This window comes from Fundulus heteroclitus, chromosome 12 (genome assembly GCF_011125445.2).
Source record: "Fundulus heteroclitus isolate FHET01 chromosome 12, MU-UCD_Fhet_4.1, whole genome shotgun sequence".
Classification (NCBI taxonomy): domain Eukaryota; kingdom Metazoa; phylum Chordata; class Actinopteri; order Cyprinodontiformes; family Fundulidae; genus Fundulus; species Fundulus heteroclitus.
In genome coordinates, this window is record NC_046372.1 from 23,541,036 (window position 1) to 23,567,980 (window position 26,945).

Genomic DNA, 26,945 nt, shown 5'->3' on the forward strand with positions numbered 1-26,945 from the left:
CTTTAAAAACAAAAACAAAAAAACAGGTGTGTTTATACAGGAGGACTTCATTTCACCAATTATGGGACTTTTGAAGGTAAGTGGTTGTACCAGAACCTTTTAGGGGATATGGTAAAGGGGGTGAATACATATGCATGCTAACTTTCCGTTTATTTTTAAGTATGTATTTAATTTGTTTTATTTATTTATTTTTTCTAATTTCACTTCATCAACTTAAACTATTTAGCGTAGATCCATCACATAAAATACTATTAAAAAACATCTAAATTACTGGTTGGAATGTGAAAAAAAATTAAAATCCAAGAGTAACAATACTTTTGCAAGGGAATCTGTGTTATATTGTGAATGAATTCATATACACTAAATTATTCACGTAGATCTGCTAGATTTATTGTGGATGGAATTATTTCTGTTTTATGCAAAAAAAACACTGGATTCAACTGTTTCTTTGGTATTGTTCGTCGATGAATTAATCTGGCTTCACTGAATAAAAAAAAAAAAGTCTGCTTTCCGATTTTCTTGGTTAATTATTTAAATGTTTTTTTTTCTTGTGGTTTTAAAGCAGCATTAACCAAGACACGGTTTAAGTTGCTGTATATTTTTAAGCAGCCAATTAAAAGGGACAGATCAGTGCTGGACGGACATAAATAATTTAGCTCTAAACATCCAAAGCCCACAGAGGAACTTTAGAGAGCAGCTGAAATGGAGCCCAGAACCAGAACCTCTGACGCTTCATCTGTCAAACCAGCTGATTTACTCAGATCCAGCAGTCCGTGAGCTTCTGATGGGACCGTTTAACCTTCACCTCAGTAACGACACCTGAACACCTTCATGTCAGGAGAAAAAAAAGTTATTTCTGTTTCTCAAAAGAAAACCCAGCTTTATGAGAGCTGAGAAACCTTCAGCTCATAAGCACCAGAACTTCAGACGACATTAGCCAAACTGATTTATTGTTTTAGTGACTGAACAAACTTTATGCATTTCCTCTCTTCAGCATCCAAGCGTTAGAAAAAGACGTTTCAGTGAGAGGAGCTCTGTCTCTCCCCTCCGTTTTTCTGGGTCTGCACAGAGACCATCCTGACGGGTCTGAAGCCGCTGTACCGTCCGTCTGGACTCGGATACTCCTCCCTGATTCTCCGCACGCAGCAGCTGGGGATGACGGGATGGGTGTCATCAGGCGGGACCCCAAACCTCCAGCTGATGTACTGTCTGTAGGCGCAGTGACGCAGGGCGGCGGTCTGAGCCCCCCCGACGGAGGGAGACAAGGGATCCTGGTAGAGGAGGACGGCCTGCAGCAGCGATCGGTCCGACACCAGCCGCTGGAACAGGGGAGACGAGGTGATGCAGGCGCCGTCGCTCTGCCTGCAGCACAGCTCCTCCGCCGGGACGACAGAGGGAGCGCAGCAGTCACATTTACACCAGCCGGGACGGTGCCGTCTGGGCTCCGGGTCCGGCTTCTGGTCCGGGGGAGGCCGAGCACTGAGGTCCACACTGACGTCCGGCTGCAGGAGACAGAGGACGGCTCTCAGGTGCCCCGAGTCCTCCTGATGGGATACAGAAATCTGCTCAACAAATTGGCAGTTTCAGGAATAAAATACAAGCAGCATGCAATAAAAAAAAAATTACAAGCTGTTAAATAGAGAAATCAGTATCAAAGGAAATCCATGGTGTCAGGTTTAATGTGTCATTAGTTTGTAAACTAGCTGCAGAGATTTAAGTGCAAGTGAAACTTTGAAGGAGCTACATTAATTTATTTATATTTTATCTCAAACCGTGAAGTTCAGGTATATGCCGACGACACGACGCTTTACTTCACTGCTGAAACATCAGGGTTCTCCTTAGGAGACCAAAATTATTTGTCTAGCTAATTCTGCACAGTTTAATAAACACCTAAATTCAGCCCAAACTCTTCTGCTGCTGCTTTTGTCAAGCGCTGAAGGTGGATTTAATGAGAAATTAGATGTGAACATCACCTCAAAAGCGTTTTCACACCTATAGTTATTACAGTTTTGTCTGAATCAGTTGATGAGTGGATCTGATGCGGTTCTCTGGCTGGTTTTGTTCCGCCTTTTTTATAAAACGAGATAAAAACTGGGACAATACCCTGATTTACCCACTATCACAAGATTGATGGAAACAATCCAAAATACGGATGCTTAAAAAAATCATAATTATGGCCTATTTTCACTTTGCGTTATCACAGATTTTGAGATAAATTCATTTTACACTGGTTCTCTTAAAAGATAAATTAAGTTAAGCTATGAAAATTATGCTACATTTTATTTGTAACGCACTTTACGTTTACAGATAATCTCAAATTGTTAAAAACACAAAACAATCAATATTATATAAACTGGGAAATAAAAATGCAGATAAAATAAGTAAAAGTAGTGAGTGCAATAAATACAAAGAAAAACAAGACAAAGCAATTAAAGAGAGACTATTAAACACTCTGGAAGCATGTTATGGTCTGTGGTTGCCTCAGATGTGGAGGCAGCTGTCCAGGTCTTTTATTTAAATTAATTTAATTTAAGGGAATGGAGTGTAAACAGTGGATGAAGGAAACCCTAAAAACTGCAGTAATTCCATTTGGACCTGATTCCTGCAGGTCTGGACCGTAATTGCTGCGGTTTCCACTGAACTCCTGCAGCAGGTTTACCTTTCGTGGCTGAGCAGACATCGGCTTTACGTCTTGGAGGCTTTTCTTGCGCGATCTCTTCACCAGCCGAAGCTTCTTCTCGTCGACGTACGACACGCAGAGGATGCACTGCAACACACAGCCAGTTGGCACAGCGTGACGGACTTCACTTAGCGATGCCGTCGACAAATAACCGCGGGCCAGAATCAGAATCAGACATACTTTAATGATCCCAGGGGGAAATTACTTAATTTCACGTCATCACCTGCTGCGTGTCCGGGACCGATTCCACTTTCCTCTCAGAGTAGTTCTGTCCGGCCTCTGCAGAGTAACAGCTGGTTTCCAGCAGCCAGTCAATGAGTACGGTCGTCTGGGAAAATAAAAACACACGGAGGGAAACGCAAAAAACTTTCCACCAGAACCACTGGATATATCGTTTTTACGCAACTCCAGCAAATGTTGACCTTTTAGTGACATCTAGATGTGAGAAAATGAATTGCAAGCTTTTTTCCATGCACATTGTAAACAAATTAGTAAAAAGTGTTGTTGTCAGAAAGCGTAAACGGGCTGAAGACATTTCAGACCGAATCCTTTTCAGTGTGAAATGTTTTTAATCATCAGTAAATGTGTTCAGCCCTGAATGCGTCGTTCCTCACCAGAGCGTAGTACGACACCGTTGAACCGATGTAGATGATGAGCTGAATGAAGCTGAACTTCCCCGCCTGAAAAACAGACCAATTCAATTTTATTTAACCAAACCGTTCATCTTTATCTCCAGAGATGGAGTGAAAGATTCAGAAACGCAGACGTCAGGAGTTCCTCAGGGAGGAAACCTTGGTACCATTAAAATTACAGCAACAGTACATCTTTTATAGTTTGTCATGTAATGTAGCTGTTAAAAACTAATGCGGTAAGGTCCAAACCTTTAGCCATTTGGGCAAGAGATGTAGAGGGGAAAGCAGAAAGCAGCTATTTATCATGCTTAACAACAATAAACACAGTATTTTAATGAAATAAGGTAAACAATCCAGTTTTTTTTTTTTGCATCAACAACAATTACAGCCAAACATTTTTATCTGAACAGGCACACCGGGCTGCACCTAATCGTACAAGAAGTCATTTAGAGACACGGAGTCTAAAACTATTAGAAGTACATCTATATTTCCCCGTGATTGCATGTAATCCACAAAGATTTCCCGCAGAACAAAACATTTCGCTTAAATCCAACAGAATCTGTAGAGTCTTATTTCTCTTCCATAGATCAGTTCATTACTGATCAACATTATTCTAATAACCCAGCCCTGTGGTTAAATTACTTTTGTTCTAAAAGCAACAAATTCAGAAAGTTTTATTGTTTTATTCGACAGCGATAAAAAGTAGATTTTACTTTTGTTGAATGTTCAACAAAACTCCAGAGCAGTGACTTTAAATGAAAGACCAGGGAAGATAATTTTGACATTTTGAACTAACCTGTCCGAACACCATGACATCAAATCTGATCCCGAACGCCTTGTAGAGCGTTCTCTCCTCCACGCCGTTCACCGTGTTGTACTTCGCAAACCTGATCAGAGGAGAGATTTAGTAATGAAACATGATTAAATCAATTTGGGTTTAATTTGCATGTTATCTAAGCCATAACAAGGCCTTTTTGGGCAATAATATAAAGTTTGGAACTCCACACTACTCCAGACATTTGATTTAAGAAAGCTTTCTGAATGGGAAGCGAAACATCTTCAAACTTGAGAAAAATGAGTCCAGTTGTTTTGTTTTTTAACTTTTTTTGGGAGTCATCGTTTATGGTTTCCAGAGAGCCTCCAGGGTCTGGATGCAGGAGCTTCACCTGAAGTTGAGGCCGGGGTACAGCGTCCTGTTGCTCTCCTTCTCATCCAGCCGCCTGAAGGAGTATCTGGGCAGGCAGCGCTGCATCAACCGGTCCAGGTTGCAGTCCCATTTGATCTGGATGCCGATGACGCCCCCCTGTGGTCAGCCGGGGAAATAACAATTACAAACATTCCCCTCTTCGAAACTCCAGGGTCCATATTCACAGATTCCTCAGACTAAAAGTAGCTGTTAGTTACATCTTTTTTAGGAAAAATCTATATTTAGGAATTTAAAATTTAGGAATTTCCCCAGTTTTAAGATTTGTCTTGCAATTTTACCTCAAGATAAAAGTTATTGATAATTCAATAACACATCGATCAATAGATGTATATCGATGATAGAAAAAAAGTTCAATAGAATAACAGTTTTCCTTCCTTTTGCATTCTAGCCTATCATGTAGGTTAATATTAGAGTCATTAATCCTCCCAACCAATCACAGCGCAGACCCAGGAACGCTCCGCCACCACTGGAAACTGATGCGCTGCGTACAGCAATTAAAAGCGAGGAGATGGCATCACACAGGCGAACTTCTTGATGACCATTTAGGCTACTGACATTATCATGAAATACAGAAAATACTTTCTCACATCTTTTAAATATTCTTTGTAATATTCCTCCACTTTTTATCCATGATTATCCAACATTTTTCTTATTTATCCTCAATAAAATTATGTTAGGTAGAGCCGCCTGTATCCCGACGAGCCTCTGAAACTAATTAATATTCCTCTATGTGGATGATAAAGTTTATCTTATCTGCATATTAATAATTGCATGATTGTTAAAAAAGTTTATGATGCTAATTTCTTCCCCTGTCTAGGTGGTTCAGCCAATCAGCTCTCTCTGTTTCCTCCGTCTTCCTGCTTCAGACACTCTGAGCTTCGCTAAAAGTCCTCCTCACTACTAACATTTTGTCACTTTAGGAGCTATTTTAACGCCTAAGTTGCTTTGTTGATAACTTTTATCATACCGAGGTAAAGTTCTAAGAAAATCCTTTCCTTTGCATTCTTTGTGAATACGGGCCCAGACTTTTCCAGTCTCAGATTTCATTTTCTGCATGGAGCATAAACATTTCATGGTTATGTGCAGGGAACAAAAATATAATAATATCTGATATTCATTTTTTATAACAAACAAACTATGACTGTTTCATGTTTCATGCATTCCTGTTTTGGATTTTTAGCTACAGCTGAATTTTTCTGATCAAACCAACTTTAATATCAGACTAAGATGACGTAAGCCGTCAAACAATTCCTACTTTAAACTGATATTAAGTCTGTATTGCAGAACTACTTGAATTCAGACACACCGGTGGGTTTTCCTACATGTCGATGGATCCTCTCCTTCTCAGAAGGAGAGGATCCATTTGAAAACAAATACCATGGATTACAATCATGGATGCATTTTAAAATAAATAGCAGTAAAAATTATGATCTATGTCCTTCAGAGATAATAGAGAAATCTTTAAGAGTAACATCTTCATATAAATAAGTAATTAAAACCCAATTTAACACAGCGTGAAAAAGGAAAAAGTCCCTGATTCTTGCAGAGGAAAAGATTGAACAAAAAGGTTATTTAGACCTACAATGCATCTTTTTAGTAAGAAGACTTTAGGATGTGGGTAAAAATAATTAAATCCTTATGAAGAGAAGGCAGAACTGGATACTAGCAGATCATTTCTTCCTGTTTTTATTTTTAGAATCGGTTTCATTTCTCTCTGCGGACAACCGGAGGCCTGCTGAATAAAAATGTCACGCACACGAAACAGAAGAAACCATCCCTACCTCCACAGCCATGGCAGCGAAGTTCTCCCCGGCCTCCCGAACGATGTCTCCGAGTCGGAAGATGGGACAGAGCGAGTCGTTTCCCCTGTGGCAGCTCCTCAGGTAGGCGTCGTTCATCTGTGGGAGGATGTTCCGGCTGGGACCCAGACCCCAGAGTCAGTGTTTCGCTCGCAGAGAGAAAACGAGCTGCAGGAATCTGACATACACTGGTTTTCCCTAAAAAGTGCCTTGTGTTGTGAACTGTCATTTTTGTCTTCATAGAAGGTACACCTGGTCTGGCATTCTGTTAGCTGTGACATCATCAGGGGAGGCAGATCATCCTCTATTACCATCTAACATAGAAAGTACTCCTGGGTCAATGTGAGCTTCTGTGCTTTCTGTGTCTCTGCTCTGTCTTCTCTAAGCCCCAGTGGGTGGAGGCAGATGAGCGTTCACACTGAGCCTGGTTCTGGTTCTGCTGGAGGTTCTCCTCCCTGTTAAAGGGGAGTTTTCCTCTCCACTGTCGCTTCATGCATGCTCAGTATGAGGGATTGCTGCAAAGCCATCAACAATGCAGACGACTGTCCACTGTGGCTCTACGCTCTTTCAGGAGGAGTGAATGCTGCTTGGAGAGACTTGATGCAACCTGCTGGGTTTCCTTAGAGAGGAAAGTTTCTCACCAACCTGGAGGATCTGATGGAGTCTGACTTTGGAAAGAGCCTTGAGATGATATGTGCTGTTAATTGGTTAAATGTAATTGATTCTTGATGAATAAAGCTGAATTAAAAACATTTCCTGCAGCTCGTACATTACTTCTACTGCAGCGTCCGCTTTATTAAAAGGCTCTGAGGCGACAGAAGTCCCAAGAGTCTCACCGGATGAAGTTGAAGGCTGGAAATCTGATGTTGTTCTTGATGAGGACGGTGAAGTTCTCAGCTGCTGTCAGCAGAGCAGGCCTACGCCAAAGAAAAAGCCTCTTATTATACAAAAAAAAAATTTGCAAAAGTCTTAAACCATCTTAGCGTTTTCCTTCCCAGGACCCAGACCCGGTTCCTGTAGTCTGGATCAGCGGTTCTCCAAAGTTCCCGAAGCTCTTTCAACCTCGGGTGCTATTTCTCTCATTCTCAGCGTAAACGGCAACTAGAACTAAACAGATGTTCATGCAGTTTGTTTCTACAGACTCATGCTGAGCTCCTCCTGTCTCCAGACAGATCCCCCCCCCCCCTTCAGTTAACCAGTCAACATGTGCAGGATCAGTTCGGACAGGAAGTCAGACCCAGCACCGATCTGCTGTATCTGCTTCTGCGGCCCGGTTTGCAGCAGAGACTAAAACAGCTGCATGGCTCATTTACAGCGTAGGAAGGCCTGACAAACTGCCAACATCTGGGCTGTTCTGTCCGTCAGAGACTGAAAAAGACATTCTCAACATGAGGTATAAACCCATCAATGAAATACTGAAAAGATGGGGTTTGTGTTGTAAAAAAAAAAAAGATCATCAATGCTAACACGATAAAGATCCGGTAACCTTGGAGGCGTCGTCTTGGCTTCAATCGGACACCAAGCAGAAACTTCACAGGTTTTCTTCATCACATCAAACCTGACGCAGGATCCTGTCTGAAGCCCTGCAGAAGAGACGGACGTCACGAGTTTCGTTAGATTTTAGATGAAGCTACAGGTTGTTGGAGCTGTTGGAAGCAGTAAATTATTTTGGTGCATCTTTACGAATCCTGCAGCTAAAATGAAACGAGCTGCAGGATTACTGCAGCCGAAACACAGACATGACAAATCAGTAAAAGGTGATGCATGAAGGTAAGCGTGGACATCTAGAGGCGACGGCACAGAAATTAAACTAATGTTCACCTTTAAACTGAAACTCAAAGTCAAATTCAAGCAACGGCTTTAAGTATTTTTGGATAAAGGATCAATAATTTCCATTTTTAGCAGCGCATCAACCGAGATTCCGTGTGTTTGTGAGACTTTTTTGGAGCAGCTGTAGCCTGGATGCGTCCTTGTGATTAAGACTTTGCTAGAATCTCCTGTTTGTGCAGCCGGTGGGGGGGGGGGGCTGGGGGGTGGGGGGGGGCTGGGGGGGAAGCAGTGGGTTTACCGTGGCTCTGCTGGTCCCAGGCTCCCCTCTCACAGTCCTGATCAGAGCGGCACGGTCGGCCCTTAGAGGGAACCTGGGAGACAAACAGTCCAGTTTTATTATGAAGCTCCACACTTTTATCATCTGGAGGTTAAATTACACAAACTGTAAAGTTTCTCAGAGAAATAAAAATAAAATAAAACACAAAATGAGACAAGAAGTCAACATGTTGCTGATCTTCAGTCCTTTTTCTAACCAAACTGGCAGACTGTCATGTAACCCTTCAAACTGATCTTGGTCGGCAGGTTTCAGACTTTCTGGGCTTTCGAGGTTTTTCTTTGGCTTCTTTTTGACTCATTTTTAGTCCAGTACTGTTTTCAGATTTCTTGTTTTTGCTTCTTTATTCCACTGAATTAGGTGAAGACACCTGCATCATTGCCCAGGTCCTGCGTTGGGTCTTAGCTGGAGTGTTTTTCTTGTTTCCTAAAAGCAAAAGTTTGAAAAATTTTCATCTGCTGCAGATATATTCTGCAGGCGTGGCCCTCCTTTTTCCTTTCACTATCGATGGTCAGAGTGCCCGGTGGTGCCGATGTGTGGCAGCCTCGCCTCTGTCAGTCCGCCCCAGGGCAGCTGTGGCTGCTAACATAGCTACTAACCTCAATGATTGTCGTGTAAAGCGCTTTGGGGACGTTGGACTATTTAAAGCGCTATACAAGTCCAAGCCATTTACCACTTCCTCAATGATCAGACCACACATCATGTCGTCATGGTCAAGAACTGGACTGAAACCACATGTTTTTAAAAAAATCTGAATCTTTATTTGACCAAAATTGAGTGGAAATGGGTTAGCGTTAGCACTCACAGCGGCCAGGCATTAGTAGCTGACTACTCAGACTGTGAGGTGTTCATCAGAGGGACAGCCTGAGGGTCAGAAGCTGTCTCTGTGGCGGCTGGTTTTAGCTAACAGCGCTCTGTAGCGCCACCTGGGGGTAAAGGTCTAAACGGTTTGTGTGCAGGATGTGTGGGATCTGCGGCGGTTCAGCTTCAGGTGGTTCTGACTGCACCGGGGCACCAACCGGTCCACTTCCTGTCTGTGTGCCGACGTGTCACCATCAGACCAATGACAGACGTGTCTTCTGCAAACTTCAGGAGTTTCCCAGACGGCTGCGCTGACGGGGAGTCATTAGTGTGCAGAGAGAAGAGGAGTGGGGAGAGAACACGACCCTGGGGGACACCGGTGCTGATTGTTCGTGAGAGGGAGAAGATGCTCCCCAGTTTCTGGCAGGACGGGTGACGGTGGAGTGTTTGAAGCAGGAGGGAACCTCACACAGCTCCAGAGACCTGTTGAAGACCTAAATGAAGCGCCGGGTGTTCGGCGCAGGCTTTCAGGCATGAGGGAGAAACACCATCAGGTGCTGAAGCAGCCAGAGTCTAAAGGACACCATAGAAAGACCTTCAAGAGGCCAGAAGAACTGTTGGTCAAGTTACTCTTAAGATAATACAGGAAAAAGGTTTAAAAAATAAAACTGGACTTTGTTCTGAAGATGAAGATGTTTCGCTTTCCACCCAGGAAGCTTTCTCAATTCATAATGTCCACTAGAACTCCTCACTACTTGGGAAACAAAACGTCTTCAGCTTCAGAACAGAAGTCCAGTTTTATTTTTATTTATTGTATTTATTTATTGGACAAAACAAAGAGGTCCTCACTCAGTATCTGGGGAAGCTGACCAGAGTGTCTGAATTCAGTTACTTCTATAAACTAAGCATTAAACCATTTTTAGTAAAACTAAAGGAAACGACAGATGACTGCATACGCTGACTCCCCCTTACTGGCACTGCCTCTGGGGAAGGCTTGGACAAAAAGAACATAAAGAGCTAAGAGACAGAAGGTTGACATAAAATAACACAAAACTTAAAGATCACAAGAACAAGTTAATAGTTTCAGTACCTCTGGGCATTTTCCCTGTTTCTGATTCTTGGTCACAATAACGTTGGTCACCACAAAGAAGGAGTTTTTTTCCTGAAAAGAGAAGAAGAAAAGTCTTGAAAGAGCTCTTTTCTTGACAAACAAAGAAAAACCATCAAACCCAGAAGACCAAGCGCCCACCTGAGAGGGCCCACTGTAGTCCACCACGTCCCAAACCACGTCTCCGACGCCAGGTATGCGTGTCTGAGCGACGCCCTTCACTTTGGTGGTGACGGAGCTCACCACCGGATCAAACTCCTGGTACTTCCTGTTCCACAGCATCATGACACTGAGAAATAAGAGAAAATCAGCTAAAACAGTAAGCGCAGATTTTACTCTTACTGCATGATAAAGTTCAGGCTAGTAAGATTGGAAAAAAGGAGTATAAATATCTGCCTCGTTTGGAAGGTTAACCAAGAAAACCCTTTTCTCCCTAAAAAAAACTATATGGCAGCTTGATTTAGGTTTGCTAAACTAGATTTTAATTAAGCACACAAGAGCAAAGCAGAGGCGTGTATCCATAATCCACATCAACATGTTTAAAATGTTTATGTAGAGCAATTCATACAAAACTGTCAGGCACGGTGGTGGAGGGGTGATGATCTGGGCTCGTTTATTAACGACTTCTCTGTTCACCAACAGCTAAAACTGAGCCACTGGCAGGTCAATGATCCCAAACTTAGCAACAAGTCTGCAGCCAAACGGCTGAAATCAGGGTGGAGGGATGTCCTAGTCAAAGTCACGACTTTAGCTAGCATGAAACGCTCTGGAAGGACCTTAAGGGCGATGTACAGAAACAAGGTCTGTAAAGGAAATTGGAGAGAAAATGGCGCTCTACACACCAAGAGGAATCCTACCTAATCTGGAAGAACAGTCTATTGTTGTATAACAAGACCCTTCGCAGAGCTAGAGCAGCATATTTTTCATTATTAATTGAGGAGAATAAGAATAATCCTAGATTTCTCTTCAGTACAGTTGCCAAACTTACTCAGAGCCACAGCTCTGTTGATCCATCCATTCCCTTAGCTCTTAGCAGTAATGATTTTATGGGATTCTTCATAAATAAAATTGATTCCATTAAAAATAAAATAATTGGCATCCTCCCAAACATGATTACCTCATCCTCAGTAAGTGAGGCAGCATTGGAGGAATCCTTAGAACCTGCGCAGTGTCTGAACTGTTTAAAAGCAGTAGAGCTTTCTGAGCTATCTAAAATTTTAGCTTCATCTAAACCTTCTACCTGTATGTTAGACCCAATCCCAACCAAGTTGTTTAAGGAGGTATTCCCTCTGATCAGTGGTCCTATTTTAGACATGATTAATGTATCCTTGGTAAATGGATATGTACCACAGGCTTTTAAAGTAGCTGTTATTAAACCTTTACTTAAGAAACCATCTCTTGATCAAGATGAGTTAGTAAATTACAGACCTATATCTAATCTTCTTTTCTTATCTAAAATTCTTGAGAAAGTAGTTGCTAATCAACTATGTGAACATTTACAAAGTAATGACCTACTTGAGGAGTTTCAGTCAGGCTTCAGAGCTCATCATAGCACTGAAACAGCTCTGGTGAAGGTCACTAATGATATTCTCATGGCCTCAGATAATGGACTTGTGTCTATACTTGTCCTGTTAGATCTCAGTGCTGCATTTGATACAGTTGATCACAATATTCTCCTACAAAGACTTGAGCATACTGTAGGGATTAAGGGAAAAGCATTAGGCTGGTTTAAATCTTATCTGTCGGACAGATTCCAGTTTGTTCATGTTAATAATAAATCTTCCTCAAACTCTAGGGTCACTTGTGGAGTACCACAGGGTTCAGTCCTTGGACCAATTCTATTTACTATATATATGCTTCCGATTGGCAAAATTATCAGACAGCATGGGATTAATTTCCACTGTTATGCTGATGACACTCAGCTATATTTATCCATAAATCCTGATGAATCCAATCAGTTACTTCGACTGCAGTCATGTCTTGATGACATCAAAAGCTGGATGACTTTAAATTTCCTGCATTTAAATTCTGACAAGACAGAAGTTGTAATCTTTGGGCCAGAGTCTTCAAAAAATAAAGTTCTTAATCAATCCCTTAATCTGGATGGCATTAACTTGGCCTCTGGTAATAAAGTTAAAAATCTTGGTGTTGTTTTCGACCAAGACATGTCATTTAAATCCCATATTAAACAGGTTTCCAGAGTTTCCTTTTTTCACCTCCGGAATATCGCCAAAATTAGAAACATTCTGTCCAGGAGTGATGCTGAAAAACTAGTCCATGCATTTGTTACTTCAAGGCTGGACTATTGTAATTCTTTACTATCAGGAAGTCCACAAAATGCAGTTCGAAGTCTTCAGCTGATTCAAAATGCTGCGGCAAGAGTTCTGATGAAAATCAACAAGAGGGATCATATTTCTCCAATTTTAGCTTCCCTTCATTGGCTTCCTGTTAAATCAAGAATAGAATTTAAAATTCTCCTTCTAACGTATAAAGCCCTTAATAATCAAGCTCCACCATATATCAGAGCTCTGATTACCCCGTATGTTCCTAACAGAGCACTTCGCTCTCAGACTGCAGGTCTGCTGCTGGTTCCTAGAGTCTCTAAAAGTAGAATGGGAGGCAGATCCTTTAGCTATCAGGCTCCTCTCCTGTGGAACCAACTCCCAGTTTTGGTCCGTGAGGCAGACACCCTATCTATTTTTAAGACTAATGTTAAAACTTTCCTTTTTGACAAAGCTTATAGTTAGAGTGGCTCATACCCTGAGCTATCTCTATAGTTGTGCTGTGATAGGCCTAGGCTGCTGGAGGACATCAGGGTCTAATTTTCTCACTCTACTGATTTCTACAGTTCTTCAGTCTACTGTTCTCCAGTTTTGCATTGTATTACATTGAAATGACTGTCGTCATTTCAGCTTTTAACTTTTGCTCTCTCTCTTTTTCTTCATAGTAGGTACACCTGGTCTGGCGTTCTGTTAACTGTGACATCATCCAGAGAAGACGGCTCACCCGCTACTACCATCTAATGTAGAACAGATTACTAGATCAATGTGTGCTTCTGTGCTTGTTTGTCTGTCTTGTTGTGTCTCTGTTCTGTCTTCTGTAACCCCAGTCGGTCGAGGCAGATGACCGTTCATACTGAGCCCGGTTCTGCCGGAGGTTTTTCCTTCCCGTTAATGGGTGGTTTTTCTTCCCACTGTCGCTTCATGCTTGCTCAGTATGAGGGATTGCAGCAAAGCCATGTACAATGCAGACGACTCTCCCTGTGGCTCTACGGTTCCCCAGGAGTGACTGCTGCTTGTCGGGACTTTGATGCAATCAACTGGTTTCCTTATATAGGACATTTTTGACCAATCTGTATAATCTGACCCAATCTGTATAATATGATTGAACTTGACTTTGTAAAGTGCCTTGAGATGACATGTTTCATGATTTGGCGCTATATAAATAAAATTGAATTGAATTGAATTGAATTGAATTAAAGCTGAATGAACAGAAACTACAGACCGTTACGCCAAAATGTTAAAGGTCAGAGAGGGATGGAAGCACAGATGAGCATTAAAATCACTTTATCGCAATATTTATCAATATAATTGCCATCTCAACATATTCTAACGTTGTGCAGCCCTAAATGCAATAAATAAATAAGTTAAAGAAATGTTAATGTGGCTAATCAACTAAAAAATTCATTATTTCCAGTTGAACAACAGGGTGTTTAACTGATACTTAAGGTGTCTTCACAACTATAGCTCTTTTACTTTATATGTCAGGCTAATACGTATTATAATTAGACATTTTCTTTAAGTGAACAGAATATTATTAAAGTGTGTCAATTGGCACAAGAGTCTTCTCTTATGGAAATCAAAAAGAAATCAATTAATTTTAAAATAAATCCAATGGATTTATTTTAATAAATCCAATAAATGGATGGATGGATGGATGGATGGAAAATAAATCTCATCCATCTTATTAAACCCTGTGGATAATTTTAGGATGAGCTGTCACTTAAATTTGGCAAGGCAAATTTATCTGTATAGCACATTTCAGTACAAACACAATACAAAGTGCTTTGCGTGATTAAAATCTAGGAAAATAAAAACGGAATAAAAGCAAACAGTGCAGGTCTTCATTAGTAAAACCTTTGCAATGAAAACTCACATTTAATCCAGACTTTATGTTTACCTTGAGTGGATTTAAAAGGCATTTTCAAAGCCTAATTGAATAAGCTGCATTTCCTAACTCTCATTGCAGCTATAATTTGCAGAGTTTCTACAGTTTTTGTGCAGGTTAGCTGCACCAATCTGCAGAAATCCTTTTCTTTTTGTAAATTCATTTGCTCGCCTAACTGCAGAGAAAAACGTTCATAGATTTTTAGCAACAAAAGCCGTTTAAGGCTCTCTTTTTTTAATTGAATGCAAAACGAGTTCAGCTGATACGGAATTACTGGGTGCATTCCTGGAGCCTTCAGCAGCGAAAACGATCCCGACAGAACCGGTGAAAGCGCAGAATTAGGAAGCAGCTGAAGGCGCAGCCGCCGCCTGCGGGGGTGGAGCGGCTCTCACCAGATGAACAGCAGGATGGCTGCGTTCAGGCTCCATTTGAGCGAACCGAGCCGGACGCTCTGGATCCGGACCAGCTTGTTGGTTTGGTACTGGCAGAGGCCGAAAGGGTCGCAGCCGGGCATGGTGAGCGGAATCCCGGGGAGGCGGTGGGGAGCTCGGGCTGTGGAGCGCAGGAGGAACCTCGGGCTGACTCGTCTTCCTGTGGACCGGGTCACATGTCCCGCTGCGGCTCCTCAAGGCCCAGGGGAGCCGCTGAGGAAGGAAATCCAACAATAATATCAAAATAAATTAAAACAGTAACTCTACAATAAATAAAAGTGTCACCTAAAATCCTAAATGTGTATTTAATTACGTATTTTAGTCACCGGTTTAAAAATTAAGTTGCCAAAAAAAAACAAGAATAGTTTTTGCTTCCTTATTAAAACTTTTTGTCACTCTATGCTTCTTCTTTCTTTTCAAACATATTATATTAATTAAAACATTTATTGGGTTTGGGTAAATTAAAACGCAAACACGCCCAACTGCGTTATTTCGCACAGTTCTCAGCGGCCACCAGGGGGCAGCATTGCGTAGATCATGCGGTCCAGCACCTGAGCTCTGAGGGGCCCCACAGACAGCAGCATCATTTTGAATTAATTTAGTTAGAATCATATTAAACACGCTGTTAAATATCTCTGCCCTGGCCAGGATGTTTCAACGTCTTGATCCTGGTAGCATGTATGATTTAAAATGGTATTTAATTAATATTTTACTGAACTTTGATGAACTGTTGACTGATGTTTCATTATAATATTTTTGTTTTAAAGATCAAATAAACAAATAAATAGATAAACGTGAGCTGAAGAAACTGATTAAGAATTACCAATTAATTTATTTATTTTTCAGATTTTTTGTTTTGTATTTTAGTTTTTTTGTAGAAGCTAGAATTGAAAAACTTTGAGCTTCAAAATTGTGAATATTTAGCCATACATAAAGAGCAGATAAATTAGGAGTTAAAGCATAATTTCCTTCACATCGTTCAATATACTTTGGTTAGTTTTTAAGTTTCATATTTTTCTTCTTTTTAAAACCCAGAAATAAAAATAATAGGATCAATAAGTAATTTAAAGATGACAAATTAATGTTGTATATATTTATTTAAGAATTCTAAGTTTGTTAAAGGGGCAACATTAGGAGCTCTAAATGGGCTTTATTTTTCTTGACCGAGAGGAATAAAGTGTGTCTTTGGACTGTAAAGGCTGCAGACGCCTGGACCAGAGCAAATACATTCCAGAAGCAGCATAAATGTCAGAAATTAGCAGCATTTTCCACACAGTGGATGCAAGGAATGAATGAGGGGAGAGGAAACAGCTGCTGGTGAAGGGATACTTGACCGAGGATGAGTAAAAACAATGCAAAAAAAACCTCAGCAAGTCTAGCTGCTCGCTCCTGACATTTGGTCAGTTTTATACAAGAATGTGATTAAACTGCAAAGCAATAAAACCTCTTCTCTTTGTTGTTTTGAATTGTCCACCAGGCCCTTACTCTCAGTTTTTGGATGAGTTGTCAGACTTCTTATCTGATTTGGTGTTAAACACCGACAAGGTTACTATAGTGGGAGATTCAAACATTTATGTTGACACAGAATGTGATAACCTTAGTGTAGCCTTTAAAACTATCCTAGATTCAATTGGTTTTGCTCAAAATGTGCATAAACCGACGCACTCTTGGCTTCATACTTTAGACCTTGTGCTGACATATGGCATTCACTGTGACGAATTAACAATATTTCCTCACAACCCTGTCCTGTCTGATCATTTTTTAATAACATTTAAGTTTAATCTAACTGAGTTCTCCAACCCCAAAAGAGCGTTCCATTATAGTAGATCTTTATCGGATAATGGTGTATCAAACTTTGAAGAGTTTATCCCCCTTTTAATATCCTAAGTGTCACAGATATGCCCTTTAGATGGCAGCAATGTTATTTCTTCCCATTCACAAATAGATGTCTTTGTAAACGGTATGACTTCCTCATTGCGTACTGGATTAGACAATGTAGCTCCCTTGAAAAAGAAGGTGATTATTCACAGGAAGCTGGCTCCCTGGTTTTATTCAGAACTGCATTCTTTGAAGCTCAACGTTAGGAAATTGGAGAGAAAATGGCGCTCTGCACACCAAGAGGTGTGTAGAGCGCCACAATAGTCTGCTGGTGTATAAAAATAGTCTGCTGTTGTATAAAAAGACCCTTCGCAGAGTTAGAGCAGCATATTTTTCATCATTAATAGAGAAGAATAAAAATAATCCTAGATTTCTCTTAAGTACAGTTACCAAAACTTACACAGAGTCACAGCTCCATTGATCCATCCTTCCCCTTAGCTCTCAGCAGTAATGACTTTATGGGATTCTTCATAAATAAAATTGATTCTACTAAAAATAAAATCATTGGCAACCTACCTAAACATGATTACCTCGTTCTCAGTATGTGAGACTCTTCAGACGTCACTGAAGGAATTTCTTCATCGTTTAAAGGGAGCTGTTTCACGCGATCCTTCTTTCTTGTCCTCCAAACAGAATCACAGCAGATCTGAGTCTTTCTGTGTTGTGAGATTCAGTTTTTGTGTTGCAGGGAGCAAAACCGTCTCTTTTCTGGTCCCAACAACGATCTGCTAAAACTGAATCTGTCTTCATATCTTAACATGTTAGGCATTTTCAGCTGAATGTGAAGATTCAGTCCAAATAAAGAAGTTCTTGTTTGCAGCTGAATGGGTGGGTTGTTGTGTGGAAAAAGTGGCCAACAAAGACAGAAACTGACGGTGGCACACAGAGACGTTCATTTTACTCCCTGCAGAATTCATCAAGCTGCAGAATAACAGCGTCACGATGTCTGTCATCCAGGTGAAGATCAGTAGTTGTGCAGAACAGCAGCCTGTTGTCTGCATGGAGTTAATATTCATACCAGACAAGAACAATAAGCCAGAAAACAATTAGGAAAACAAAAGAAAAACAAGGACAGTAAGGATTAATCATCGTGTTTCAAACATGTTTCTGTTCAAACGGATCCCTGTTCAGCTGTGAAGGCCCACTGGTGTCTTCTGCTTTGTTTTTTGTTTTTTTAATAAAAGGAAAATGTCAGTAAATTTGTTTTAAATTTAAATGTTTAAAAAAAATCAACGTGGATTGTGAAATAAAGTTTTTATTTCATGCCGCATGGAAATGAAACCATTTAGTAAACCCATTTATTTTGCTCATGCTTTTATTGAACTCAGTAAACAGTTCCTCCAAAGGTCCAGTTTTCAATCCCTCTGGATGATGGTTCTGTTCTTTCTCAGCCCTGCAGGACAGACTATTCGAGGAGTTCTGCTAAAACAACCAAACATGAGATCAGATTTTCATTTCCATGCCCTCAGCGGAAATACTTGATGAACAGAGGTTTGAGCTTCTGGAGCTCGCTGTTGTTCTGCATCTTCTGCTGCAGGCCACTGGAGTTCAGAACCGCCTCGTGAGTTTTGTCGAACAGCTTTTCCCCGAGCTCCTTCTTCACTCGGTCTCTCCAGGCCATCAGCTTCGGCCGGCCTTGGAACCCGTCCACGCCTGTTCCCAGAGGCTGGAAATATCGTCAGTATGTGTCACAACAGCTGAGGAGCTGCACTCATCACATTCATTTATCATTCAAATTAAATTAGAAGCATCAGAATCTTTCCTCAGATTCCCTCTGATTAGGAATGAGCAAGTATTATTTCTCAGGTTCTCTTGTTTGAGCTGTCCACACAATAAAAGCAATTAAAGATATTTATATGCAGCTTCATTGATTAGCAGATGCCTCGATAAAAAGGGCATTTAAAAGAAAAGGAAAAAATAAACTCTAATTTACAAAGAAAACGAGTTTATCAGAGGCAAAACTGAATCCTGACGTAAACAACTACAAATCTGCATTTACTGCTATGGCCAGCAGGGGGAGGTAAAGAATCTAAAGTTTAAAAAGTCTAATGAGATTAGTTCTGGTACTGGCCTCAAAATGAAAATACAGAAGAGGCTGTGTGATTATGGGCCTAAAAGTTTGTTTTTCTGCTATAAATCCACATGTTTAAAGAGTAAAAACCCAAAACAGGGAAAAAAGCTAAAAATTGTCTAAATAGAAAAGCATTTAAATGTGATATATATCTGACTATATTTAAAATATAGGCTGGTTAATAGCAATTAATAACCCATGTTTTACACATTTTCTGATTGAAACGAAATCAAACCATGATGCTGGAGAAACCTGGGTGTTCTGTGCTATAAAAGTAAAAGCAGACCTCCTGCCTGGGGAGCACCAGGTGTTGTTATTGTTACCTGCATGATCTCCACCATTGCCACCACATCTGCCAGAGAGATCTTATTCCCAACGATGAACGGCTTGTTCTGCAGGAACTTGTCCTCCAGCAGGTTGAGGGACTGTTTCATGTCCTCCACAGCAGCGTCCATCTTCTCCTTCGGGACCTCTGAGCCCATCACGAAAGGATACAGGGTCTGCCCACAGAAATCACTGATGAGACTCTGCTGAGAGCAGCAACAGTTGAAGCAGGTGCTCCTAAAATTTAACCAATAAATCTCAAACACCATAGAGGTTTGGCAGAGACATAAACAGGGAAAGTTTAGAATGATTTACTTAATTGGTTTTCACAGTGTTTTAAAGCTTGCCTGAGCTAAGGCACAGCTCCCGTTAGCATTTTGAAACCATGCTATGCTGATGTAATCGGGTGTGTTTTTATGGTTATAACAAACTTTATTCCCATAAGAGTTTTATACATTGATGGGGTATTAATGTTTGTGCTGTTCGGTCTGTTCATTACGACCAAAATAGAGCTCAAGGCCTTTTAAAATTAGCGCTGAATGTTCGCTAGCATAATGCTATTAGCTTCCCGAATGTCATTCATCTCGTTTCAAACATAAGGTTTGTTTTCGTTTCGCTCCACCATCGTTCCATAGTGCTATGATCATTATTACCGCAATAACATAGAACAATAATGTCGACTTAATGGTATTTTGTATAACTTTAGGATTAACCCATTTAGCGACCAATCACTACAGTGACCCCTAGCTTCCCAGAGAAATAATCGCATTAATAAAATCAAGTGTCCTAAAGTTATGGATTTCACTGAGCAAATCATTCTTTAAAATGTTATTTTATCAAATAATGTTTGTTTAATTCAGGATTTGCATTATGAATGGGTTGAAGCACATACCAAATGTTGTTCTAAATTAGTTAAGCTAATTTAACCTCATTCCTCATTCTTTAAGATGAACTTTGGTTCTTTTACTTAGATTCGGTAAACCAGGATTCACTGAATAATTCTGATGATGGCGATCAACCATTTTATTCTGTCTTTTTGTTTCTTTTGTGTGTACATAGTTCCTTATCTTCTTTTTATCTTAATTGTGCTTAGTCGTTTTAGTTAAGTTTTACTAGCCTAGTAGAGAGGATTTATTAGGCTAGTGTGTAATAGCATAACAATTGGCGTCCCTGGGTGGGCATTTCGTACACACAGCCCAAATGACCTGTGAAATTTTTAGACTTTTAAAAAAAAGTTAACTCTAAATATTTCCTCAACTTGTGTTGATCAACTGTACTACAAAAAGCATACATTCAAATGCTTGAAACAAGCAAGTTGTTTGGTGTAGCCACCAGTCTGAGTGGATTTAACGGTAAAGTTAATCTTACTACATATTCATCTAATAAGACATTTTAAGAGTTTATCTTGTTTTGTGTAGAACAGATTTGGCTCCGGATTTAACTCCTAGTTAATCTGAGGAGGCACCCTGCTTGTGTGTGGAAAGGGGGTGCTCATAAAGCTAAAATTGCTAATTTCCCTTTAAAGAAAGGTGAGGAGCATAACCTTTAAACACTAGTAATTCCTTAAAAGGATAAGCCTTGCCAAAACGCTATTAATTCCTAAAGAAAGGTCAAGCAGGCACTACAGAGCTAGTAATTCATAAAGGTTTAGCCTCTTAACACTGAAAGAATAGTGTTGTCATAAACTGCATGTTGAACTGTCAACTTACGCACCTGGTTCTGCACACACAAATAAGTATTCACAAAATGTGTATTTAAACATACATGCACAGCTAGGCATGCATGGACTGGGTCTTGTGTTATTTTGAAAGTTTTTTCATAACTTGTGTTTGTTGTTTTGTGTTAGAAAGATGGAGCCAGAACCTCCCACATCTGAAGCTACACTTGTGGTCGACCCAGCAGACATAGAGGCAGAAGGTTGTCGTGGCCGATCTCATCAACTTCTCTCCAGATGAGTGGAGTATTCAATTCAATTATTTTTTTTATTTTGGAGTAATTTAAATAGTTTCAACCTTGCTGCATGTGATGAAAAGATTAAGGAACTAATTAACTTTATTGTAAAGATGCTCTGACTACAGATGTTCTTTGCCAGATCACCCTGCTGCATCAGTGGAAATCCCAACTGAAAGCTAAACAGTATCTTCAGTTGCAGGTTGAGCATCAGATGGTTTTAGACAGAGTGAGTGCTGCCAAAGTTGAGCTCTCAAAAGCAGAAGTGAGGATGGAGGATGGAGGAAGCTGAAGCTGAGACAGAGGAACTCAACTCCTGTCAGCGAGGCTGTGTCTCACCAGAGAAGTGCGTCCTCCACCTGGTTGACTCATTGCAGGAACTAGAATCACAGAACAGCTCTGCAGTTTCTAACACAGCACCTAGAACAGAGCCAGTCTCGCCAAAATTTAGAACAGAACCTCTAAATTTTGAGTTTACAGAAACTACCTCCACAGACTCCATGGGAGATGCTGGAAATCAGACTGTCCACAGGGTAGCGTTGCACCACCCTGCTGCAGTGGACAGCCCAAAGAGTACCAGGTTAATAACTCTGCAGACACAGGTGGATCAGATAGAAGGGATGAGCAGCTATCACACCTGACTCATATCAGTACCTGTCCTGACTCTGTGCTGCCCCCTAAGGGCCAGAAAGAGTCACGCAGGTGGCCCACACCAACCTAACCCCCCACCACCACAGAGTTCACACCTTGGAAAACTCTCACTTTGATCAGGAGCATTCTTCCTTACATCATCAAAGATTAGTTCAAAGACCTCGATCAGTTCAAGAACATAACCATCTTGATTTCCCAGGTGGTCCAGGTCCACCTGATTATTACGGTATCCGTATTCTCCAACTTGAGTCCCTTGCTCTGGACATAGAACATTTTGACCTTGATAATCAGGATTCAAACATTCATAATTATATGCAGCAAGTCGAACGTTTTTTTTTATTACCCTTTTCTTCATCTCCCATGAATGTTTTTAAACAAATTACACATATGCATAATTGCACACTTAACAGTCAAATGATCCTATATAACATGTGATTTCAGGGCAACATAAAAAAACATCTACAGCTGAGAGGAAGAAGCTTAGTTTTATGCTACTTTTTTTTATCATATAGGTTTTCATTTTAGATTATTTTCTTATGGTGCAAATTTGCCCTTAGTGCTGAGTCACCTATTTTTATTTCTTGTTTTTATGTATTTTACCCTTGTTTAAATCTCCATGCATCCATTTTGTGTATTATTTTGCTGCTGGGACACTGAGGGACAATAAAGGTTATTTCTATGTGATCTGATAAAGAGTGTGTGCAGTAATGAGGTTAAAGAACTGCGCTTGCAGCACAGAGTTGATCCGGGACACGAACCCTGAGCAGGAAGACCTTTGAGCAGTGAGATCGGAGGTTCAGGTGCTGCCAGGACAAGTATTCATTAACACGAGCTCGCTGCTGCAGGTCAGCTGGAAACCAGTGGTCCGCCACTGAACATTTCTGCACCAGGTACTCCAGGATCGCAGTGCTGCGACACAGAAACAACCAATGAATCAGAAAAAAGGATGAAAATATTTCATGCATTTTCACTTCAAGGCCTGGAAAAATGCCTTACTGGACTAAACATAGAAAATAAATATGTCTTCTGTTCTGAAAGTCCTGAAAAAGGACAAAGTTTGTCTAGGATTTACATCATGCAGAATCAGACTTCCTTAAAAATGTTTTATAAAAAACATCAAATTAAGTGACACAAAACATTAATTCCAAGATGTCCCATTTTTACAACCTCAGGTTTCTACATCAGTAAGTAAAGAAGGAGACATGTGCATGTTGCAGTATATTTAAAAATATACTGAATATCAACCAGCTACCTCCAGGAAATATTGCAACAAGCAGCAAAATACACAAAGTCTCACTTCATCATTAACTTTCTTCATGAGAGTACTAATACTGTACTCAGGTAAGAGCGGCACTACTTCAAAATATTATTAGCAGGTAGGAAAAGTTGTGGTGCAGTAAAAGTACATTTTCTTCACTGGGTCTAGTAGCTGTGAAGCAGGATAAATAGACCCAACGTTAGAACCTTAAATTAATCTATTATCCATAGTTTTATGGATTTATGTTGAAGCTGTAGAATAAAAATAATTTTTAACAACCAAACAAAATCAGATTTATTTACGAAGTCCCTTAAGCCGCTAGATAAACCACAAAAATGAAAAAGATACAGTGCCTTGCTAACATATTCATCCCACTTCTAATTTTCCACATACTTTCATTTCACTGCCAGAAATGTTCAAGTATTTTGGGGGGATTTTACTTCACAGAGCGACACACAGTAGATTTCAGTTTAATGTTTGTTTTATTCCAGTAAGGCTCGATATAAATGGCTGAACTTAATGACCAGAGAGTTTCAGCTTCGCATGGAAGTTCAGGATGGAGATCTAATGCATCTATTATTGGATTTTTACACAATCTAAGGCTGTTTTATAACCTGTGGATAAAATCTTTGGTATTTAACAGATCCTGGGAGAAGCTCACATATTTGTTATTGTGAATTCTTTCTGTTATTAGGCTCTGATGGAGAGCTGACACCAGACTGAGTTTCCTGGAAAGTTGACGTTTGCGGCTCAGGACCCTTTGGGTAAATATGAAACTTCTGCCACCATCATAGCTCTGATGGTGATTTATACGTTTATTCTTTGAAGCACAGTGCACCATGAATCATATTTAAGAAACACAAAGTATAAAACCAAGGATAAAAAGCACAATAAAGTCATGACACTAAAGCCTGGTAGACCAAGCAAAGCCACAGACTGAAGGTTCCCCCTCAGTTCTCAGCGCTGTGGTGGAGCGGCCAGGAGATTCTGGGCTACCAGCAGCAGAGTGTTTGGGTAAAAGCTGACACCAACAATCAGGAACCCGGCCGCTCAGAGAGCTTTAGGTGAGAACCACTGGGAGCAGAGAGAATCTGACTGGAGGGATCTTAGAGTTTACTGGTTGTTAAATGATTTATTAAATAATCTGAGGAGTAATGCATCATCTGAAACAGTTTCTGATCACAGACTGATCTACCTTTCTGTCAGAACGAAGCTGCCGTCCTTCAGAACAGGAACCTTCTTCACAACGCTGAGTTTCCCAAACTCCTCACTGTACTGCTGTCCTGGAGGAGAAACAGATCAAGAAAAGATCTTTTAATTCAGGCCAGAAAACGTCTCAACATGTCTGATAAATACTCTTTATTTTCTCTCTCTGGATAAACGCTGACATGCTGAGGGAAGCAGGGGTTAAAGTAACCGGACTCCTGGGCTCGCTGCGTGGGACTGGGAGCTTTCTGGGTGAAAAGTAAAAACTGATATTTCACCAGAGGCTGTTAGTCCAGAACAGTCATCAGCACAAAGATATTTACCAGATGTTTCCAGACAAAGAAACGTATGCATGAAGCAAAGGATATTACAGGGAGTTTAAACGTGGCTCTGCAGGTCGTTTTCTATCTGCTGGCTCAGCGTTCATGTCTCCTGAGCTGAAACTCATCCTGTGAAGCAGTGACATCACAAAGCATTCAGCTCACCTGCTGACAGGTCCACCAGCTTGAACTCAAAGGGGATTTTTAGAGCTTCTGCAAACAGGTAGACGGCTCGGCACGGCGGAGAAACCAGGTCCAGGTAGAGCTCCATGATGGTGTGAGAGGGCTGCAGGCTGCAGACGTCCACGCTGTCCTCTGTCCTCTTTACTCCGACCGGCCCAGAGCCCCGCCTCTCCTCGTATGGACGACCCACTGATTTCTAAACGGTGGCGACAGTTCAAAGTGTACAGGCCGTCTGGGCTGACCAGTCTGACCTTCCACCTTGGATTAGTGCAGCGTTTTGTAAACAGTCTGGTGATAATGGCGGCTTTATCTGCTCTGACATGTCTCTGCATGTGGACTACTGTCCCTCTCACGCCGAGTTTACACAAGTCATTAGAGCTCCTAGTTGGACACATGATGGTTGCTGAAGGCCGAGCTGCAGTCTGCAGCGCCCTGTGAAGGATTTAAGGTTAATGATGATGATCAGACGGCCTCATTAGTTCATCCAGACAGAACCCTGGTACCGGTCTGTAGAACCGGGTTGGTGCTGCAGCTTTACATGGAGGACAGGATGGGGAAAACCTTAATGCCTGATTTTTTTTCTGGCCCAACCTGGTAATAATTTCTAGTTCTAGTTGCTGGACTGGATCTCTGTGGCATCAAAAATCGCTGCAGGACTTTCTCACTAAGCTGCTTCAGTGACTTCTATCACACAGAGAGCCTGTTTCCTTACACTAGGTTTGGATTTTATTGCTATTCATTTAATTTTTGTTTTAACATATATTTAAAAAAAAAAAAAAAAACTTCATATTGAAGGTGTGGTGGTGCGCCCTGATCTAGAATCTCCTCAAACCTCTGAGGATAATGGATCATGGTCTGATCAAACCAAACTCATGTTTCTGGGACACAAATAACAGCAGAAATGACCAACTGAGCGGCCAAAGTAAAACATGGTGGTGGTAGCGTGGTGATCTGGGGATTTCTTTAGATGATGCACGTACCAGTCAGTTCTTCAGGCGTCTGCTGCAGGTCAGATTCATTTTACAGCAGCAACTAAGATGAAATGGCTTCAGCAGAACAGAATTAGTTCTGGAAAGAAGGAGCCAGAGTCCAGATCAAGTGCCGCTATAAAACCTGAGGTGTCTTCTGAAGACTTAGACAACTTTATTGTCATTTTGTATGCACAGAGTGCGTACAGACCGAAATTTCGTTTCGCATACAGCTTGAAAAGTTACAGTAAATAGCAGTGAATTTCAGTGCCGCAGTGATTTTCTAGTAAACAATTGAAATGTAAACAATGTGAACAGTGCAGGAGAAAACGACAGTGGTAACTGAGAGTTCAGCAGCATGTGTAGTGCTAGATAAGGATGCAATGATGGAATGTGCAAATATACGAATATTGTACATTTTGTGGCTGTTCAAAGTCTGATGGCATATGTGCAAATGTGTAAATGTGCAAATGTGCAATGTGCAAGAATTGAATGTGGTACAGAGTCCATTTTGTGGCTTCAGCAGTTCAACAGTGAGAGGTGGAAGAGAGAAAGTCTTCAGAGCAGCAGAGCAGCCAAAGAATCAGGGAGTGCAATAAACGTGTCGCAAAGGACTGTGTGGAGTGTAATAATTGTTGGCTGGCTTATCCCTAGTGTTGTGAACCTGCTTTCTTAATGTTTAATCATCATTATTTATCATTGTAACATACATCCCAATGAAACATGTCCTCTGCTTCTATCCCGTCCCTCAGGGACCAGCGGGCTGCCACTGGGCGGAGGCGCTGAGGAGCATGCTGGGGCTACGGGTCTTGCTCAGTGACCCAGAGCGGCAGTCTGTGGGGATTTGAACCAGAGAATTAGCAGCTAGCGCCCCGCTCTGAATCCTTCATCTCCCCCAGAGTCTCAGGGCAGCAGTGGACAGAAATGGTCCCAGAGGGATGGAGAGATATCTGATCCTGGTCTATTTTACCAGCAGCATGAAAACGTGTAGAAAACCTTACTGTCCCTCATTGTCAAGCTGTCTCACAAGCTGCACTGCTTAAAGGCGGTGTAAGAGACAGCTTAACCACCTTGTTGATGTTGGCGTAAGCAACTAGGTTACTTGTTTGAGGATCTCCACCAACCTCCATATCTTCCACCTGGACTCTAGAGAAAATGACAACGCAAACAAGTTTCAACATCTGACAGCTGGACGTCCAAAAAAAAA

The 26,945-nt window shown here is 41.0% G+C and overlaps 2 protein-coding genes across 2 annotated transcripts; both read right to left on the reverse strand.

Moving 5' to 3' along the window:
- Positions 1–933: 933 nt before the first annotated feature.
- p2rx7 (purinergic receptor P2X, ligand-gated ion channel, 7) lies at positions 934–17,540 on the reverse strand. The gene is made up of 14 exons (XM_012852944.3): positions 17,338–17,540; positions 14,891–15,142; positions 10,473–10,620; positions 10,314–10,385; positions 8,387–8,459; positions 7,805–7,901; positions 7,155–7,235; positions 6,301–6,436; positions 4,479–4,615; positions 4,109–4,199; positions 3,295–3,360; positions 2,904–3,008; positions 2,660–2,767; positions 934–1,544 (listed from the first exon to the last, which is right to left on the reverse strand). The coding sequence occupies exons 2-14, from the start codon at positions 15,010–15,012 to the stop codon at positions 1,020–1,022; spliced, it is 1,761 nt and encodes a 586-aa protein (XP_012708398.2). The 5' UTR covers positions 15,013–15,142; positions 17,338–17,540; the 3' UTR covers positions 934–1,019.
- A 564-nt stretch (positions 17,541–18,104) lies between these two features.
- Positions 18,105–24,922, reverse strand: LOC105917979 (glutathione S-transferase theta-1). The gene is made up of 5 exons (XM_012852946.3): positions 24,753–24,922; positions 24,257–24,344; positions 22,562–22,712; positions 19,202–19,378; positions 18,105–18,473 (listed from the first exon to the last, which is right to left on the reverse strand). Exons 1-5 carry the CDS (start codon positions 24,856–24,858, stop codon positions 18,273–18,275), a joined length of 723 nt encoding a protein of 240 aa, XP_012708400.2. The 5' UTR covers positions 24,859–24,922; the 3' UTR covers positions 18,105–18,272.
- Between the last annotated feature and the right edge of the window lie 2,023 nt (positions 24,923–26,945).

What these genes read in the sequence shown, in the direction of transcription:
- p2rx7 (XM_012852944.3), bottom strand. Translation starts at nt 15,012, where the DNA reads ATGCCCGGCTGCGACCCTTTCGGCCTCTGCCAGTACCAAACCAACAAG. An exon ending in AACAGGGAAAATGCCCAGAG is followed by an intron (nt 8,460 to 10,313) that starts GTACTGAAACTA and finishes TTTGTCTCCCAG; the next exon opens with GTTCCCTCTAAGGGCCGACC. An exon ending in ATGTCATGGTGTTCGGACAG is followed by an intron (nt 3,361 to 4,108) that starts GTTAGTTCAAAA and finishes TCTGTTTTTCAG; the next exon opens with GCGGGGAAGTTCAGCTTCAT.
- LOC105917979 (XM_012852946.3), bottom strand. Translation starts at nt 24,858, where the DNA reads ATGGAGCTCTACCTGGACCTGGTTTCTCCGCCGTGCCGAGCCGTCTAC. An exon ending in GCTGGTGGACCTGTCAGCAG is followed by an intron (nt 24,345 to 24,752) that starts GTGAGCTGAATG and finishes TTTCTCCTCCAG; the next exon opens with GACAGCAGTACAGTGAGGAG. An exon ending in CAAAGGTCTTCCTGCTCAGG is followed by an intron (nt 19,379 to 22,561) that starts GTTCGTGTCCCG and finishes TTCTGTGGGCAG; the next exon opens with ACCCTGTATCCTTTCGTGAT.